Source organism: Anticarsia gemmatalis, chromosome 1 (assembly GCF_050436995.1).
Source record: "Anticarsia gemmatalis isolate Benzon Research Colony breed Stoneville strain chromosome 1, ilAntGemm2 primary, whole genome shotgun sequence".
Lineage (NCBI taxonomy): Eukaryota > Metazoa > Arthropoda > Insecta > Lepidoptera > Erebidae > Anticarsia > Anticarsia gemmatalis.
Genome location: NC_134745.1, coordinates 1,112,062 through 1,132,591, shown reverse-complemented (window position 1 = coordinate 1,132,591; position 20,530 = coordinate 1,112,062). Strand labels below are relative to the sequence as shown.

Here is a 20,530-nt window from a genome sequence, read left to right as displayed (position 1 = left end):
TGAGTGCGAGGTTTTGACAACTAAGGTTGAATTAGCTGTCATTTTTAGAGTATTAGTAAATCAAAAAATACTATCACTTATCGCTTAGCGGATTACCGAGCGGTAACAATTCAATGTGCAACCGCCACACGGCCATAGCGGATGCATACAAAACTGTAACCGGTCGTGCGGAAGGGGGCTTACTTCAAGGAAGATCTGAATAAAATTCCATGCTATCCTTCAAATCTCAGTTAACAATACCAATAATTTTAACTGAATTACCCTTCCAATCCCTAATTACAAATACATGCAAATTCAAATAAAACATTATAAAATATAGGACGATGGACCTTACACATACAATTGATTTATTTATATACCGTAGAGGTCTCGTTACCGAGTAATACATGCATAAATAACAATAATTATTGCAACGTTACAAACTCTTAAGTGCGGTTTTCATCGCGAGCAAAACCTGACCCAAACTTGTAAGTGCAAAATGCATACTTTGGAATTCTATTTTGGTGGAAATTCAAGTATACAGTTCTCGCTTGCCAATTTAGTCTTGCCAACAAGTCATTAATGGGTCCGGTCCGCTCGCGGTGGAAACCGCCCTTTATTGGCTTTGAAAGTTGCGCTTCTACTGGGTCGGAATCGGTGCGTACGGGTCGTAAGGATTTGTAATTTTGTATTAATTTCTGTGGCGCTTAAATGCCGATAGTTTGATTCCGACGTAGTAGACGCGCAAGTTTATGCTGCTTGTCTATTGTAAGGGAGCGAGGCTGTGTAGAGAAACGGAGATATATCAACGAATAGGAGAGTTGGAAATCTCCCTTCCTCTTCAATACTTCAATCCGATTGGTTAATATTACTCCGCGTCTCCGCACCACAGTCTCGCTCCGCATCAGTAAACAGGCAGCTTTATGTTACAACTGGTGTGATTAAAAAGAAAATAGTCGCTAAAAAATCAGTCATAAGCTGGAACTTTATAGTTAACAGCAAAGGAAGACTATATTCTGAACGAGATACTGCAGTAATGCAATGTTTTAGAGTTGGTTCACATGACGGAAGATGCGTTGGGCGTAGATTAATAATAATTAGTATGGGTCTTTCACCGAGGTATCATCGGTTGAGTATTTTTCTATACACGACGTATGTTCTGTCAGATATGAACCGACCCTTATTTAGCATTTATAAAAAGCAAGAACACATTATGAATATGAAACTAATACATTTCCATTCACTGTGAATATGATAAAATAAATAGGCACATAGTGGACCTGGAGAATTTTGTAGAGGCAGGTATAAACATCTACATGACAACAACTATGTAAGTGCTTATTGCGGTATAGCAACTGTAGAGCATTGCAACAAAGAAATCGCAACACTTAAAACACAAATATTTTATTCAGGTATCCATAAAAATAAATATGTTGTAAAATCAAGTCACGCAACGATGAAAATCGATAGTTGTAATAAAATTCAAGGTCACTGTTACTGTCTAGTCTATGCCAAATATTTATGTCTGTCTTGCGTGGTGGTAAGAAAGTTTGATGTAACTTTTAGTAACTGTCAAAATTACATCTGCTAAGATTTACGATACTTATCTTGAAGTCAACCAGGTCTTACTAGTTTAATTATTTATTCAAATGTTTGAATAAATTACAAAATGAAGTTATCAAGCATACAGACAGACATTTCATGTTTTGTTGCAATTACTGAAAGCTATATACATAAAATTTCACGATTCCTATTAAATAATATCATAAAATATAAGTGTATTTTCAGAGGCGAAGGTCAATTTGAACAGCCTTGTTTCAAATACAGACTTAATATGCAGGAAATAGAGTTCAAATTTACATGCAGAAACTAGCTCATAAAGTGTGTCATGAAAATAAAAATTACTAAAAATAAAACCAGTCATTATTTGAATTAGTATTCAAATGAATATTTTTAGAACATAATATTGTTATGTAGTATTATTCATTTGTAAAATTCTTAGCATTGCCACAATCGGGTTATCCACTAAAATAATATTTTTAAAAATCTTTAAAGTTTATCAATTTGTCTAATAAATCACACCAGTATTTTATAATAATATAAATTCCACTGTATATAGTATCGGTCAACTCGGCATGGGAATATAATAATTATATCTATTCAAACTTTGTCATGTTATATTCTTTATACAGAAGGTACAGCATTCTCTTAACATTACTAAAGTGAGCATTTTAATTGTCTCGTATTGGCGATGATTCTGTTCAAAATGTTACTACCTTTAAGGATTATAAAACTCTAATATTTCTGTATTTTAAAATACGTGGATATTTATTTAATGGACGCATATTATTGCTTGTAACTGTATTATTTAATATAATATCTAGGAGAGTACTCTTCCACAAAAGGCACTAAAAAATTTGTGTCATTTTCTAGAGTCAATGTCAATACATATTATGTAGTGCAATAGGATATATTTCTTACGATTACTATTTAAAATTTCACTAGCTTTCTAATACACTATTTGTAAATCGCACCCTTCATATAAACAAATCCTTCAAAGGATTACTGTTATAACAAATGCATACTGTATGATTCAATGAAATGTTATCAGGTACTGCATGTAAAACAAATAGAAACCTAGTTACCTCTACTACATTGTTTCTCAAATTAAAAGGCAATGATTACCATTGCTTTTAAAACATTCTGTTCAAGATTTAGCACAAACAGACAACTTGATAACTTTTATGATCACACAATTAGCAATAAATAATAGTGCCACTAGGACAAACCAATATAGATAATAAAAGAAGATAAAATATCAGTTAATTGGTTGAAAAAGTTACCTACTTCAGCATTTATTAGTATCTGTTCTTATCATGCTTACTTTCATTGCACAATAATCCCAGCAATTTTTATGGGACTTTATGTTATTTTACATAAGTACCAAGACAATTTCTCCATTGTATCACACAGTATGTTGTCTACTAAAATATGGTATTCCTTATAATCTCTATGGAAGCACGAAAAATCCAAGCATTATATAAATATTCCCATGTAGAGTTGACCTCCTTTTGTAAGACCATTCTATCCCTATGAGTGTCTGATAGAAGTCTTCCTCCTGTTTCATCTCTTCCCCTTAGTGATGTACTCTTGCACTCGCGATTGGAACTCCGTTTTATTCTTGTTGTACATCTCAGCTGCTTCTATGTTGAGTGGATCTTCGAAGTTTAGTAAATCCTGGAAAAGATAAATTGGGAATTGTAGAACTTACATTTGGTTTACCTCAAGGTAAATTGTTTTACATGGCATGTTTTGTTGTTAGCTGTCAGTGCATCATGACATGTAATTAATTAGTTTTGCATACCATGGCATAATCTTGAGACAGTTTTATAGCTGCATCTTCAATACTTCTTTATAGAATTGTACTGTCAGGTGATCACTATCCGAAATTACTTGGATGAAGGTAATATCATTAAAATTTTTCAGTAGTTAATTTTCATTATAAATAAACAATTAATGTGCAGAATTATATGCACACACAAGATAAGAATTTATCTTGTAGCCAATCCTAAAATACTCACAGTAAATAAAGAATTTAGCCCCCACACAACATCCTTCAATCTCCTCGTAGGTGCCCAGCCGTGTTCATCAATAGAGGTCTGGCGTAAGAGAGACAGGCACACATCACCATCTACATTGATGTTTGGATGCCATAGACGAGTCTGACATTTCACTCTTGGAGGCTGAAAAAGTAAGACAGAAAAATCATTTTAGCATGTATAATACTAGAATACTTCTCCCTGCAATTTTTTGAATAAATTTGGATTGGTACACTTAAGGCATTTAGAACATAATATCAGGTAGTACAATTTTATCTCTTTAAAAGACTACTGTGTGTGTAAATAATATTCCTGATCAATAAGACTGTAGATCTGTTCATTAACAGTTGATAAAAACCTATTTTGATAACTATTGGAACAGTTCAATAAGAGTCTTTCTTCTGTACATGATAATATAAAAGTGTTCTCAATTATTAATTGTTACATATTTTTGCTTGTGGTAGAGCACTTCTTATACTTTCCACCCATTATACTACAATCTTATACCACATAAGATAATAGATGCGTGCTCCTTGATGTAAATGAAATGATAAAGAAATAAGTCTAGCACTAATTCCTTTGACAAAATATTGTGTAATTGTAGTAACAATTATACATCACTTAAAATCTGAACTTTCCAAATATGCTTTAACAATAACCTTCATTAATTAATTAGTAGAAACAATTATACTAACAACCTACTACTGTAGGTAATAAGGGTAATATTTATTTCGCAGACTTCTTCACATTACCATGAAGTTTGTATGACACACCAAATATTTGAGTGAGCAAATCATTCCAGGAACATAACTATTTTAAATTTCGAAAACAGAAATACAAATACATTAACAATAGGGACAAGGAATATGTCAGAACTTTTAATACCATGAGTGTAATTCAATCAAATAAATAAACTCAATTATATTTACGAACAAAAGAATAAACTAGACATTTTAATGTAGAAACACTTTTGCATGATAATAACAATCTGAAGGTGATCTATTTACAATAACAGTATCAACTAGAACAATAGCTGACCTCCTGAAATAAATACCACAAAGGTCACAGCTCTCTTTTAATGAGGATTTATTCATTTATGTACATTGTTTATCTAGAACATTGTTTACACAAAAATAAGTAAAATGGGTTATTGCAAGATACTGTAGACTAAAAATAAATTACCAAAAAAGTTACATACCATTACCTTTATCGAAACTTATTTTCAAGATATAATAATGAACCAGGGATGAGCTCTGTGGGATACTTACTGCCATATTATACTCTTCTGTGACAAGAACACTAAATTTAAACTTCCCTCCTCGCCAGTATCCTTCGTCTGGCGCAACAGTCAATATAAACTCACTTAACACATTTGGATCTTCGAAATGAACAGTACATGTTGCAGGCAGGTTCTCATTCATCTCCTGGACCTCTTTAATAAGCAATTTATCCCGGATAGATATTCTTTTCACTGGTTCACTAGTCAAGCCATTAGTAGGCTCCGTATGTTCCTTCTTCAATTTCCTATTAAGCGTAATCATTGTTTAAAGTCTATGTAAAACTTAGCGCGACAAAAACTATAACATAGCACTGATAAAAATAAATTAAAGATTTTTTGCACAAACGCAAAATGCAAATCTCGTTTCAGCTTGTCAAAATTGATGTATGTGACAACTAGTGTTTTTAATTTTTAATGCACGCATGTAACTTAAACTTGATCATTAGGCTTTTGAGGGGAACATTCAGAAATCATAATTGAATGTATAGTAGAAATCCTAAGAATAGGATTTTACAATATTTTCTTAATTATTAAAAGATCTCTGTGATTTTATTAAAATTTTGTCTCTTTTAACTAAAGTTTTTAAAACGATAATTAATTTCTACTACTTGTGTTGTTGTTTACTCTGTAGTACACATTCATTGGTTCGCCAAAATTGTCGTGAATCAATAAATCAAGTCGGCCACCGCCCACCACCCAGCTGCAGCAGAGTGCAGTTGCAGTTTTGGCGATAAACGACTATTTGCTTTCTATCGTTAATATTGTACTAAATAATAGTGAATCAGTATGGGAGAGATCTTGTGGCCTTGGCAGTATCACTTCCCTCCCTTTTTTACGTAAGTAAAGTTTTATTTCTTGTACATACAACTGCGCATAACTTAATCAGGGAGACATGAAGCTGCTCGGTAAATCATGGCAATATATCGACGAGGGGAACACGCACATCGTTATTCGTCTGTTGGACACAGATTATGTGTTACGCCTTATCAAAGAAGATAATAAACCAGTGTTAGTGGATCAAATAGAAGGTTTTGTAAGGTTTGTAAATGAAGTTATGGTGCCACTGTCTCGCAATTACAATTACGGTCCTGGAGAAATTATAACTCTGTCGGAACGTGAATTGATAGATCTTCCAAAAAGACTAGTCTTATATCGTCCGAAGAACAGATTAACAAAGTCAAAGCTTAGTCCTTTTGTCATAAAGGTCTCTAACTTGGCTCTTGTCAGTCCTTCTTGTGACACAAACTGTTGCATAGAGATCAAACCTAAGGAAGGCTTTTTATCATCCAGTTTGAAGAAGCACTCTAAATGTTACTATTGTTTGAAGCAATATTTGAAAGTACATAATAAAGATATAAAAGAGGCCAGTGGCTACTGTCCTTTAGACTTATTTTCAGGAGATAGAGCGAGAATGAAGAACGCGTTCAGGAACTTGATAAAGAATCCACAGAACAATTTGAAATTCTTCAAAGACGGACATTATCTATACAATGCCAGTGGTACTGAGTCATTGTTTGATGATCTTGTCACGTCTGTTGCACAGTTTAGATGCACTAATTTATTTATAGATTTCCTTATTGAAGTATTGTTATGCGACAAAAGTGTACATAACACTATACTGAAAGAAACAGAAGAGACACCAATAGCTCCCGACACGACACAGTGTGACAACTGCAGCGATTTAAAACCAAACAATTTGTTACATGATTTACTTCAGCTACAAAAACTGTCTGAGACGGCCATATTTGACAACAATGACATAACAGATCATCATTATGAATACATACCTAAGTTGTTAGATCAACTTAAAACAGAAAATTTAGATTTAAATGTGGTAAAAGATAGAGAGACATTTTTAAAAACTGCGAATCCTGTACATCTTGCATTGATATCTGCTATAGCCAAAGACTGTTCGATAATGATAAGTTTTACATCAGACCTTGTTGAAAACATGCCGTATGTAGATGTAGAAGGTACTAAGGTGTATTACAAAGTGTCTCTGACAGACTTAGAGCCTAAGCCAGTAGCCACATTATTCAAAAGGAAGTACACAGAACAGAGAATGATTGAGATCTATGAGAAACATGTAGAAACTACCAAAATAGGAATTTAAGTGTGAGTATTTATAAAGCGGCAAGGAGTATTTTTCAATTAGTTTTATCAGAGTACCTTTGAAATAGATAGAAAATGAGTTCAGAGTGAAACCAATAGATTTACTAGATACTAATAGCAGTATAGAAAGATAGATTTATAACAGTGATGAAAAAAGGGTGTAAAAATACTGTCTTGTACTTTAGTTATGTGGTAGAAGCATGATTAATAACCAACAATAGTAATAATTTCACAAAATAATTCACTTGAACTATAAATAACTAGTACTGCACCCATTGATTTTAAAAACCCAAGATGCGCGCGCAGCCTCGAACGAGAGAAGGGAATTGAATCTGTCCCCAACAAACCAATTATCCCTGTGCAACTTTGTTGTTTTTATAAAGCTGCGTTAAATTGTGTTTTGAACACGTAATTGTACTTTTTTTTGTAAATGAATGAAGCTAATATCAACAGGCAAAATAGTTTCAAGGTTTTTTTAAATCAACGTTTTTTTCGGTTCAAAAGGTATTGAAATGAATAAATCAGATATTATGATTATTATTTCGTAAAATTTTCACGCTTTTGTTGATTGATGTCCATTCTCCGCATAGTATTAGGGCACGAGGAAACCATATTTCAAATTTAGACGTTTTTAGTGCTAGAAAGCAATATTTACAGACTCGCGTACGAAGGGTTCCGTACCAAAAAAATACGAAAAAAACAGTCTTGTCACGGTTTATGAGACACAGCCTGGAGACAGACAGACAACGGAGGCTTAGAGTCTTTTACCCTTTGAGTACGGAACCTTAATAAAACATCAACAAAAGGGCAGTCATTTTTATATGGGACTAAAATGCATATAGCATAATTCTGGCACTGAAAATACAGTTTTTGAAATTTGCCGTATTATAGTTTAACTAGCTGACCCGCGCAACTTCACTTCGCGCACTTGTTTGTTTGTTTGAACGCGCTGATCTCAAGAACTTCTGGTTCGAATTGAAAAAATCTGTTTGTTTTAAATAGACCATTTATCGAGGAAGGCTTTAGGCTATATAACATCACGCTACGGTCATTAGGAGCGGAGTAGCAACGTAAAATGTTACAAAAACGGGGAAAATGTTGACCCATTCTCTCTTATGTGAGGCAAGCGAAGTTACGCGAATCAGCTAGTAGTCAGTTATAAAGACAACAGACACTAATTAATAAATTCTTTAACTTATCGAAAATAAGATATCCCATGCTTTTATATCGTTCTCGACGTAATTTTTTTACAATTTCTCAAAGAACGCTTAAAAAAATTTTTACTAGCGTACTTAGCTTGACGCGAGTGACGCGAGACTATTTCAAATGAGCGCACTATTTAGAATTGCGCGCTCTTTTTATGCGGACGGTTTTGAGACGTTGATTGTGTATCTTGGGTTCTTATAAATATCAATGCCTGCACCTGAAATAACTGGTTATCCTTTCAGCTATAAGAATGCTGACCTCTTGTTCCAGGCTCCAACCACACATCGAAACAAGGGCTAAACAACTTGAAGCATGGCAAAAGCTCATCACGGACTATCTGAGAGCCACCAAAACCACCAGTATTGATGTGAGGGAGGCACAAAACCATCCTTTGTTCACCAACTCGGAGATAAACCGTCAACTTACCCAGGAAGCCATAGTCCTGATTCTGGATGATATGGCTAAGACCGGCCGAGCTGCTCCGGTGGATAAGACCAAGAACTTGTGGGAGATTTATTGGCATTCTCTTGATGAGTGGGGCAATATGGTGTACAACTGGGCCTCCAATAATGGTCTCAACAACTCTGTTTGTACCCTGTATGAGCTGAGGGAAGGCGATAATACCATGGATCAAGGTATGTACTTACAATCTAATATTTATGACAAGCTGTTGTTGTGTTGTGTTATGTTTTAAATTATTATTTTTCTGCAATTTTTATATTTTTCTCTCTATACACTCATTATTTTATTTCAAAGAATATTATAGAAACATAATTAGCAAGATCGGTTCAGCTGCTCTCGAGATTTGCGCTTAGCAACACATTTAGCGATTTATTTTTATATTAGTTGTATTTTGTTATTATTATAATGGCTGGCGTAATTAACAACGCGACACGTCACAACCACAGCAAAGTACGGAATACTCTGCAGTATACTGAAGCATTCTGTGCTGTAATGTTACCCTAAATTCATAATAATGCACTTGTCTAATGTTCAGGCAACTCCAAAAGTTGCTCAACATATGCTATCTTTCGAAACCCTTAATTCTGAAATATGCGCATTATTTCATTAAAAAAAGGATTGTCATTGATATAAATGTATTTCCTTCCATTCGATTATGTGACATCTTTATGTAAACCTATTTACAACATGAAAAATATTATTCTCTTTTTCGTCTTTTTCTTTTTTTCTTGTTGAGAGGTTTTGAAACATTGCAGTTGTTGAAGGACTTGGAAAGATGACTTTACTTGTCATCTTATGTATAACATTTCCGTCTCACAATGTTAGTTACCGTACTTCTCCGCAACGGCTTGACCGATTCTCATGAATTTTGTGAGCATATCGAGTAGGTCTGAGAAGCGGCCAATATCTTTTTTTCATACCCCCAAGTAACACTTTTTGTTTTTTTTTATGGCCAATCAACGCTTGCTAGGCCAGCTAGTAATAATATGATTTTTGATTTATTGAATCAATTTGATTCTCTTTCCAGAGTTCCACCTCCTTGACATGAACATACTGGTGAAGGCTTTGAAGACTTTGGAGGCCAAGGGCAAATGTGAACTGATGGAGTTCGACGGCAACCAAGGCGTCAAGTTCTTCTAAATCTTTGAGATCTTTAGCTCTGTTTCTCATGTTATAAGTACACGATTTTAATTTAACTATAAGTTACAGTACAGAATGAGTTTGCCGATGACTCTATGACGTCACAGTCTTTTAAAGTACAATTTGGACGAGCGCGAGGCGCGACCTGAACAAGGTCACCGGCAAACTTATTTTGTACGTTTATTTAATGCATTTGTTATTTTTAAGCTTCTTAGCAGCGTAATATGCGTCAACGTATACGATATGTATTTAAATCAAATTTAATATTATGTTTTCTGATCTGAAAATTTTAGAAATCCCTTGAATTGTATTCCCATATTTCCCATAGAGTAGAGAGCAAAGAAATAGATGTTAGCACATCGTTTCCTTGATCCATAGAAATTGTTCTGCAAATTTCAATCAATGTAGTGTGCACCCAATAAATAGTTTCATCTTCAGGTTTATTATTTTTATTCCAATCCATCTGTGTAAATTGTACAATTTCAAAATTGATCTTAATCGTAACTACATATTATTTTACAATTACGTTAGAAAAACATGTAAAAAATTTACAAACGGTGTTTATAAAAATCTACTTACAGTTTGCATTAATGAGCATATCATGACCAGTGCAGACGTCTGAATTATTGTCTATGGCATAAAAACACGGACTAAAAGTATCATTACTTATTTATAGAACAACTTGAATTTGGTCAAAAAACAGCAAAGAATTACCGCCTTTTAGATAGACCAATGTCTTGTCTAGTCAGTGTAGAGGTGAGTACGTCGCTAACATTCCTCAGTCCGCTAGTGACTATAAATCTAGAATAGTTACAAAATTGGTACCAGCCGTGTACACTTATAGGCCAATTTGTTCACTGACTGTTTGATATTCTAGTTGTATTTGCTACGATTTTCTTTATTTTACCGTTTGATATACACAGGTATTCGAATTTAATTAAATGAGCGTTTCTTTTTAACTAGACTGTTTAAATAGAGTCCTTGTCAACAGTTTATTTTGAATTAAAACACTGCGAGCGGTTTTAAAGTTAAAATTTCTGATATACAATGTAATAATGTATACAATGTAATTTTACCCATTACTGTCCCACTTCTGGGCAAGGTGTTCCTCCTGGCATGGGGAAGGGGGCTATGCCTTGAGTTGCCTCAATAAAGATTTTTAGAATGATACTCGCCCACAATGTTTCAACGTTTACACAGTCACGTACAGGATAATTTTACACAGTAAATATATATTTTAATTATTACTAAACATTACTAGTAAACAATCAGTCTTCAACCAAAATACACTTTTAACAACTATTGATGTTGCATTATCAACAAATAAGTTAGAAAATATTTACACGCGAACCTTAACCGTACCGTGGTGGAATTAAAAATGAAAATTTTCAAAATTGTGCCTTCCCAAATTGTACTCTATTTTGATAAATACACACTACACAGATCGTATTTATTGCAAAAATAAATATTCAAAAGTTTGCCGTTGACTAATCGGCGTACTGGTAATACGCCAGTGGTTTTATGATAATACGCGTCCTTATTATGTTTTGCAATAAATATAACATTTCTGTTAATACCTAGGTGTATCAATCTACTTAAACCTTTAAAAAACTTTGGGCTACGGCACACACGATAACTTTTACAACGACAATCGGCGATTTAGAGTCGAGCGCGGTAACCACATACCTACATCGCAACAACCTTATACAATTATGCATGCAAGCAAATGTACAGAAATTGTTAGAACGTCGATACAATACTTCAAAATACGAAACAGGTCGGTATGTAGTTGCGTTTGTTGCTGTTAAAACGATCGTGTGCCCTGCACCCCTCTTGATTGTTACTAGAAGATCTTACACGAGGTTATTTCTTACATTATCTACAAACTATTACATCACAGATATTTTACAACAGAACTATTTATATATTTTGGAATGTAAATTATAAATTCAACTATTATTTATTATGTTACAAACGTAAACCCTGGAAGAGATAGGCATTGTGAGCATACGTTTTATTCTGGCTGGCTTCGGTTGAAGATGCTACGTCGCATTTAGTAGGTAGGTAAACTTCTGAAAAAGTCATTTTGCCCTCTCTAGCTGAACTCATAATGATATCGGTACAGCAATACATTTACCTTCTTTTCAAAATTTTACGACTGGTGCGTTCGACCGAAAAGTCTTCCGTACCTTCAATGTGACAATCCTAAAACAGCTTTTTGCAGCCCCGGCCTTATAAATAATTCACAATATAAATAAAGTCTTTTACAAATGGTCACTGCACTCGAGGCCAGCATTGCAGTAGCCGTTAGCAGACCTGTCCAGGGTCCCATTGGCCACATTAGTGATGTTCCCGTTGGTCTTCTCGGAGCTCAACACCAGGTCTACTGAAGGAACTACTGCGTTGCCGTTCTTACTGCCCGGTGGACGGTAGAACCACCACGCTAAGAAGAAGAATAGCACTGAACATAGCTTGCCGACTAGAGCGATGCCTAACATGTACCTGAAACAAAACATTATTATGAGAACTACTTTTAAAACTCAGTCCAGTAGATATTATTGTCCATGGGAATGATGAAAAGTGCCTGCTCTAATGAATAAGTATTTTCAAGAATTGGCCTAGGCAGAAAACTAACGATCTACCATCAAGCTGGTCTTCGAAATACTCTTAACGTACCATCAGTCCTCTTCTCTACATTTACCGTTCTTTTGAAATCTAAATAAGGTTTACCTAAGTCATTAGTATACCCAAAAAATAAGGATTTTATTTTGTGATAAAATGACCCAGCTTCTGCAAAGATTTACATTATTTATTCACAATAGGTAGTCTGTCATAAAAGGCCTTACCTGCTCATATTATAGTTATCATACTGCAAGCAAGCGCCGGTCTTGTCGCACGAGGTGGACCACAGCGAGCAGGACTGGTCCATGAGGAAGCCGAACAGCAGCGGCGCGGGGATAGTGCCCAGGAGACGGACCTTGATCCACTGGATACCTAGCGCGAATGAACGCTGGTCTTCGCGGACACACCTGTTACCAGAATAAAACAATTTTAAGAGTGTTTCTTCGATGAAATTATTAAGCGAACTTTTTATGTAGCTTTAAATTGACGAACGTAAATACAGTTTATGAATGTAATGTTAGTAATTTGTGAAAGGCGGGAAATTGGATTTTACGTAGTTATTGCACTTATTGCGTTTACTACACAAAGCCACTTAGTCACCGGACATGGAGTTACATACAGGTTATTGGGGCAATAAGTACGTTTAGTTTGCAGAAGTAGTAGATACTAGTAGTACTAGTAGCTAAAATACCTAGTTCGTAGGATTCTAAACACCTTTTAATTTTAGTCCTCTTACTATAAATTCTTACCTCAACGTAGCAGACAGTGCCGGCATCGTAGCAAGGAAGGTGAACAGCATCACTCCGAATGAGAGGACCACGAACAACCACAAGTATGGACAGTCCGTCGTACAAATACTGTTGATGGCTTCGTATGTCACTGATGAATTTGCCACTGGAAACAAAAATAAAATAGATTAATACCTAAATACCTTTCTACTGGTTTTAGTAAGTTACCGACATTTCGAATGGGTAGCTAAACCTTCTTAAGATTTAGCTAGGTATCAATCTTCAGATAGTTTGGAATAAGGATTTATAAAAGTAGATATATGTATGTACCTACTGTCAACCGTTGGCGGGACTAAAGGATGATAGGACACGTGCACGTGACTTAACAAAGGAAAAATAATTGAAATGTGTTATGAGCTTACCTCCTTCAATCTCATAAGTAGGCAGTGTGCTGTTCTCCCTGGTCATGATACAGGAGCACTGGTGGAACAGCTGTGCAGCGCCCGCTAGCGTCTTCCTGGTGCAGCCGGCGTGGCACGGCGAGTAGTACACGGCGCCGTCCGCGCCGCACACCGGCGAGTACGGGGCGTGCGCGCACGCACAGTCTGTGTTACACATCGCTGTGAGCCGGTCCGCGCTGGAAGACGAACATTGTTCATGAGTTAAGAAGTATTTGGGAGGGCGTTCATGGAGTTCTCAGTTTGCTTTAGACTTGAAATGTTTTTAACATGATATTGGATCATCCCTATCGACCCACCGATTTATACACTTATTTTTCTAAAAAGTGATACTTAAGAGCACGATAAACCATCGGTGAATTTCTACGAAGTCCTATAAATTGAGTCAGTTCATTATAAGCAGGTAAACTTGTTAAGAGACTGATGCCGCATTTAGCATAAGCAGTATGCTGGAGGGTGCTCGTCCACTTACCCCGGCACACTAGGACTGTTGTACATAACAGTGACTCCAGCAAAGGGGTAGTCGTCACACGTCAGTACGAAGCAGAAGGTGAATGCGGCGGCGATGACGGTGGCGCCCACACACAGCTTGATGATGCCGGCGCACGCCAGCCGCCAGCGCTTCACCAGCCAGCCGCCCAGGAACGTGCCGCCACCACCTGCTGGTACTGTGATCACACCTGGGAAATGCAAAAAGAAATCATTTAGTGAGTAATACCAAGATGATAGTAATGAAAACACTAATTTTATTGTTATTACTAGCATTGGTAACATAAAAGACACACGTAGAATACCTACCTAATACGATAATGATATGATACCTAAAATGATACCAAATGATGATAAACCATAAAATCTCTACCTAACCTATCTTTGTCCCCACTAGTGACCTGTTTCCTCCTAACTTTTGCTGAAATTTTTTAGGGTCAATAATTTCTATGCCACTAAGAATTGACCTATTTTTCAATACCTACCTAAATACCCAATTTATTATGTTCTCTTTAACTTACCTAACAGCAGTGCAGCTTCCGAAGCATTAACAGCAAACTGGTTCTCAATAAGCTTCGGCAAGAAAGCCGCGAAGCCGCTGATGAGCATGCCCTCGCTAGCTCCGGCCAGGTTGAGGAACATGAAGGTGGGATTCCTTAGCAAGGCGCCGGCCGCCTTGGGCAGCTCGTGCAGGGCGCTGAACGCTGCTGACTTCGACGCTGACTCATGAGCTTCTGACACTTTCGCTTCTCGGATTTCTTTTGCTCCTATAACATTAATGAAACAATTGAGCTCGTAATTTGATGACAGGCTACATGAAGGACTTTAAAATCTTGCCCCAATACATTTCCTAAAGCAACGTTCTTGTTAATTATTGTGATTGCATTACCTATTAATTTTCATTACATTATACATAACGACTTTGTAAAACTTACATAAATACGCACTTTAGAGATATGAGAAAAAAACAAAACTACTACCTACTTTAAGTAAAGTATCGAATTATTTTTATCGAATTTAAGTAAAGAAGATGTATCGTAAAGAACAAATAGATAAATTTACCCTCGATTCTCAGCAATGCTTTCGGCCTACATTTCATTATTATTATGTTTGCTTTAGTCGACTACTATATCTAGGTATTCAGCTTACTCACCAGGTAATTCATATGGGAACGCCATGAGCGGTAGAGCAACAATGAGACAAAGCACCACGGATAAAATGGAGCCGATCCACCACGCGCCGATCCATACCGAGCTGCCTGGTGTGATGCCTAACCTGAAATATAAAACAAACAGCTTAAATTAAACCGAATTTAGCGAAGAAAATCACGCTGCACATGCGCGTAAATACGGCATGACGCACGTTAATGTACCGGACTAATAAGAAAGCAAACGCGCCATCAAAAGCAATGGTTTTACAAATATCTATTAAATATTTTTTGACAACCTACCCTCAGAAACAAATAAGCCCAAAAATAATGCTACCGGGACATACTCGGTAGCTATACACAATATCGAGAAAGTCCAAACGAATTTGTGATATATTATAGTAATATACCTACACCTCATTTTAGATTAGATATCTAAATAGTTTAAATTAAATGATACCCTGCATGAAAAACGTTACTAAGCTGAGGTAAGAAAAAGTACCTACCATCCCCTCAATAAACCACTAACTACAAAGTAGCCAGAATAAAAACAAAGAAATTTTTTCTTATTAAAATTTCCCGTCCATTTTCCCAGCACATTTGGTTGGGCTACTGTGAAGTGGGTACATCGGGTACGTTGGGCACAGGGGGATGTAAGGTATGCCTCCCTACATTATTAGGTTACGTTACAGGATTGTTTTCTTATGCTAATCGGACGTTTACTCTACAATCTGGCGTTGTTCTACGATTCGCACCGGTGGTCATTGTGGTGGACAGGGCCGGATTTCGAGGAATGTAAGCGTTTGGCTATTTTCAAACATTAGATGGAATTAAATTAACTAGTATTGCATAGAGTATCATCAAGCGTTTAGTTCCGATAGCGATAAAAAACAGGAAATGATTAGTATCAAAAAGCAAATCAAAAGAATAAGGATAATTAGACCTGAAAAACAAGAGACAAAAATTAATTTAAAGCGGAGACAGACTTTAATAAAGTCATTTACTATTCAGGAACTCGCAACAAAACCTTAATATTCACACATTACCTGTTAAAATCATAATCACACTCGAGGCAACACAAATGAGTTGAACAAACACCATCATAATTTAGAACTTTGTGCACAAACTTTCTACATTTAGTATGGAAACTTCTTAATTACATACATTGCACCGGTTGGCCAGTTGTAAGCACATATAGGTATCAGTAGTGCGATTCTGTGCAGTCGGTAGTAACTAATAAGTATTGAAAATATTACATTTAAAATGTAGGTACTGTACCGCGATTCTCTACCACTATCGACTACCAACAATCGGCTAGCTATTGAATTATTCTGATTGATAATCTGATCAACGCCTCTAGCGGGTGCCATAAGAGCAATTTTTTAAGTACAATTTAAATGTCAAACTGTGGGAAGTCGATAGTACCGATCGTAGAAAATCGTTCTACTGCAAAGTAACTTCTATGGCGCTCGATAGCTAGCCGGTGGTCGATAGATATAGTAAAGAATTGCGCTAGAATACTTCCCTGTATTACAAACAATGGGTGGTTTCGAGTAGCCATGCTACTCTCCGAATGAATTAGAATAATAGAAGCGCACTTACTACGCCTCTCTGATTGAATTATACGAAAATTGATTTCAGTTAAGATTAAGTGAGGTTTACAAGTGCAAGAACAACAAATGAGGGTTATAAATTATAATAGCACAAGTGCAATAATTACATTTCGCTATAATTTAAAGTAAATGTAAATGTATGTCGTTAGAAAATTTTAGTGAATGACCAGTCCAAGATTTGATAATTTCAATCAATAAAACTGAAAAAGTCTTAATAGAGATATATAATTCTTCAAAGAAAATACACTTAGGTATAATTTAAGAAGCAGGCTCTTATTTTGAGGAAACCAAACATCAAATAAATAAATCATATATTATAAGTCTTGTTTCTCGTTTATTCAAAAGCAGGTTAAAAATATTTTTGTTGGAAAATATTCCGACATAAACTGCTTATGAGACATGAAACTGCAACGTCCGGCGTCATAAAACATGGAGCTAGCGGAACAATGTAGTGGAATAATCTAAGTTGGTTTGTGTCTGTCGCATGAAAAGCTTTTGTTGAGAATTGCATCGTTGATCTTTGAAAATATTAGTTTTGTTTTGTACTCTCGAATACGGAATAAATAGAAGTATGAATAAATTCGTCCTAAATATCCAATAAACGATTAAGTACCATTATTGAATAAATACCCAAACAAAAGGTTCTTGTTCCAGTGAAGCTAATTAAATTATTGCTCAATATCCATGGCTTCCTTCTGCCTATTTTAATCAGTGAACGGGAACCCACAAAATTAAAAGCAAAACCATGTTAAAGAGGTTGTTCAAAACTCATGCCGCGGAAAATCATATTTCGTTTCGGAAGCCATGAAAATACAAAACGGTGGAATTAATTTGGCTGAAAAGTTGCCAACCTACGTGGTTCACAATGAGATGAAAGCGAGGCCAAGTTGGCTGAATGAAGCCGTGTCGCTGCCGAGATGAAATATTAAAAAAATGTGAACAAGACGCGCGTTGGAAAGCGCGGGAAACGTAACATGCAGGTTATTGTTGTTGACACAAGAATATGGAATAGTCAATTGCGTTCTTGTTTGATCGCTGAGCTTTTAAATTAAAATTGTAAGGTGATACGAAACACGGTGCTTTTATATGAGTTCCTTGGAATGTAATTGTGTGTAATATGGGTATAGAACATTTGTACTCACGTTTCTGCGTCGACACTGAGGAAGTCTGTGTAGATGGTGAGCATCTGACTGCCGACGACGTAGCCCATCGCTGGACCAACCACCGCCATCGTGTAATATACACCTAAAACCAAACAATCTTGAACTTCATAAATTGAAGTAGTAGTTGTGAAGTTTGTCATCACTTCTTAGATGTTTATGAGGTCTACATGGAGACAATATTAGCCTATTAACAATCGGCAAATCTAGCTAGCCCAGTAGGAGAAGCTAGCCCACTAGCCCGTAAAAGCTTATGTTTTCATAATCTTAACCTATTTGTACCATAACATAACCCAAAAACCCCATTGGAAACCCCACCTAACCGTCCAAAACCCCAGTAAATCAAACCGTTTTAAAAGAAATCTATTACCGGTGGCACTCGATCGCTCTCAGACTCCCTACATTATACGTTCAAACAAGGAGGTTGGAATACTCGCGGCCACTCCACACCACGTATAAGTATCGCGTTTCTTACGCTCGGCCCTGTTTTCACAGTTAAAAGCTGCGACTTACAAGTGGTTAGGAAATGCTGTAGTGATAGCGATTTGTTGCTAAGCATCGCAGTAATTTGGTTTCTCTTTTCGACAAGTTAAGACTGACTAATTTATTGTTGTATCGTGGAAGATGTTTTAATGATGGACATTATTGGACATGAATAATTTTTATCGAGACGTTATTCTGAAGAAGTATTACTATTCGGTAACCTTGATTATTGTATTTTCTGATGACTATTTGGTTTGGAATGACGCTGGGCACATGCATTAGTCTTGGTCCTGGTCGTTTGCGCATTACTTACCTGATCTTAGACATAATATTCCGCTTCGAGGATAGAAACAAAGACATTTTGGCACATTAGCATTACGTGAAGACAACCTTAGCTATCAAAAGTTTGAAATATCTTCTGACTTTTATAGCTTAATATATCTTTATAGCATAGCTCTAGGTAGAGTTGAGACGAACTCTCTCGATACGTGCAGTGGCACACATCGCGCCATCTGACGGCCGTTGACGGCTCTCTGAATACGTTTCTTGTCCTCAGAGACTCTACGTAGAGAGGGAGAGCCGATCTACTTCACTCTGTTTGCTTTTTACTACAGATCCAACTTTAGATTGGTTTTTTAATGTGTTCAAAGGGATAGATGGTAGATCAATTTTGTGTTTAGAAAGATAACTCTATAAAACTCTAGTGTCGACTTGAAAATGTTGAACGAAGGTATCTCTATTTGTTTCTGGTGGTAAATAGCACTGAGTAGTCTAGGTTTGATTACCATATAGTACGAAAAGTTTCCTAAGTATTATAAAAAAGTTGTTGTCAAATTCACTTCCTATCAATGACTTGTAAGCTTGGACATCTTCTCCTACGAATCTATAACTTTAAGAACATTTAATGTGGAATAAATAACTCTATACTTAAGAGGAAAAGTACGAGCAAAAGCTATTATTTTTCATCTCAGTGTTTTATGAACAACCTTCTAGTGTTGATTCTGCGCTAAGTGCAGTCCCATATCAATGACTTGTAAGCTTGGACATTTTCTTCTACGAATCTATAACTTTAAGAACATTTAATGTGGAATAAATAACTCTATACTTAAGAGGAAAAGTACGAGCAAAAGCTATTATTTTTCATCTCAGTGTTTTATGAACAACCTTCTAGTGTTGATTCTGCGCTAAGTGCAGTCCCATATCAATGACTTGTAAGCTTGGACATTTTCTTCTACGAATCTATAACTTTAAGAACATTTAATGTGGAATAAATAACACTATACTTAAGAGGAAAAGTACGAGCAAAAGCTATTATTTTTCATCTCAGTGTTTTATGAACAACCTTCTAGTGTTGATTCTGCGCTAAGTGCAGTCCCATCTAGTGCAAAGCTAACAAGTAATCAAACAGTAGCTAAACCGACTCAAACCGTTATTAAGTGCAATCTACGGGAGACCGCAAGTAACATTAAGTTTCCGACTTACCCATATGTAAGTAGGTGTTTAAATATACTGCTAGTTACCCTAATAGCTGCTTAAAATGAAAAGCTTGAAGTTTATTGAGCTGTCCAACAAATTAAGCAGGAATAAATTTTAAAAAGATTTTTTCAAATCTGAGGAAGGGATTTTTGAATTTAAAAAACCGTTAACTTCTTTCCAACCTTTTACCAAATAAGGATCATGATGATAACGGTTAATGATAAGTAGGATATGTATTGAACGAATTATTTATACCTTTGTAAGGCACAGGCCATGTTTCAGATTTTAAACGGGTCAAGATAGTCCACCACGCTAGCAAAGTACACGTTAAAAGCAATTTTCATCTCTTCAAGAACTTTTTATGGGAAAAATACTTTAGCCTCTTTCCTCCTTAAGTTTTTTACAACCAGTTTTTATAGAAACAATGTATGGCGGAAAATGTTGAATGGTATTTCAAATAGGCTTATGTGAATGATGAATGAATGAATGAGTGAATGAGTGTTAGAAAGCATGAGAGTGTGCTACTAATATAAACGACTGGTGTTTCTCATGATTGATGTAGCTAATGTTTTTGTAG

General features: G+C 35.8%; 3 protein-coding genes across 5 annotated transcripts in view; 1 reads left to right on the top strand and 2 right to left on the bottom strand.

The window, feature by feature from the left end:
- Positions 1–37: 37 nt before the first annotated feature.
- Positions 38–5,234, bottom strand: LOC142987122 (NEDD8-conjugating enzyme UBE2F-like). The gene is made up of 3 exons (XM_076135676.1): positions 4,847–5,234; positions 3,561–3,722; positions 38–3,216 (listed from the first exon to the last, which is right to left on the bottom strand). The coding sequence occupies exons 1-3, from the start codon at positions 5,117–5,119 to the stop codon at positions 3,103–3,105; spliced, it is 549 nt and encodes a 182-aa protein (XP_075991791.1). The 5' UTR covers positions 5,120–5,234; the 3' UTR covers positions 38–3,102.
- A 261-nt stretch (positions 5,235–5,495) lies between these two features.
- Vps25 (vacuolar protein sorting 25) lies at positions 5,496–10,214 on the top strand. 2 transcript variants are annotated; one of them, XM_076135542.1, is made up of 3 exons: positions 5,496–5,693; positions 8,446–8,810; positions 9,665–10,214. In XM_076135542.1, exons 1-3 carry the CDS (start codon positions 5,644–5,646, stop codon positions 9,775–9,777), a joined length of 528 nt encoding a protein of 175 aa, XP_075991657.1. In that variant the 5' UTR covers positions 5,496–5,643; the 3' UTR covers positions 9,778–10,214. The 2 variants fall into 2 exon arrangements, with proteins under 2 accessions (XP_075991657.1, XP_075991632.1); XM_076135517.1 differs by lacking the exons at positions 5,496–5,693; positions 9,665–10,214 and adding an exon at positions 5,700–6,972 and having other exon boundaries at positions 8,446–8,585.
- Positions 10,211–20,530, bottom strand: part of Oatp26F (Organic anion transporting polypeptide 26F) — a 71,323-nt gene continuing 61,003 nt past the window's right edge. For both annotated transcript variants that reach the window (XM_076135363.1, XM_076135457.1), the window contains 8 exons: positions 17,977–18,079; positions 15,228–15,349; positions 14,596–14,841; positions 14,058–14,265; positions 13,550–13,764; positions 13,149–13,293; positions 12,624–12,806; positions 10,211–12,279 (listed from right to left, as the gene is read on the bottom strand). In XM_076135363.1, the coding sequence (XP_075991478.1) occupies positions 12,042–12,279; positions 12,624–12,806; positions 13,149–13,293; positions 13,550–13,764; positions 14,058–14,265; positions 14,596–14,841; positions 15,228–15,349; positions 17,977–18,079 (1,460 nt within the window). In that variant the 3' untranslated portion in view covers positions 10,211–12,041. The remainder of the gene's footprint in view (positions 12,280–12,623; positions 12,807–13,148; positions 13,294–13,549; positions 13,765–14,057; positions 14,266–14,595; positions 14,842–15,227; positions 15,350–17,976; positions 18,080–20,530) is intronic.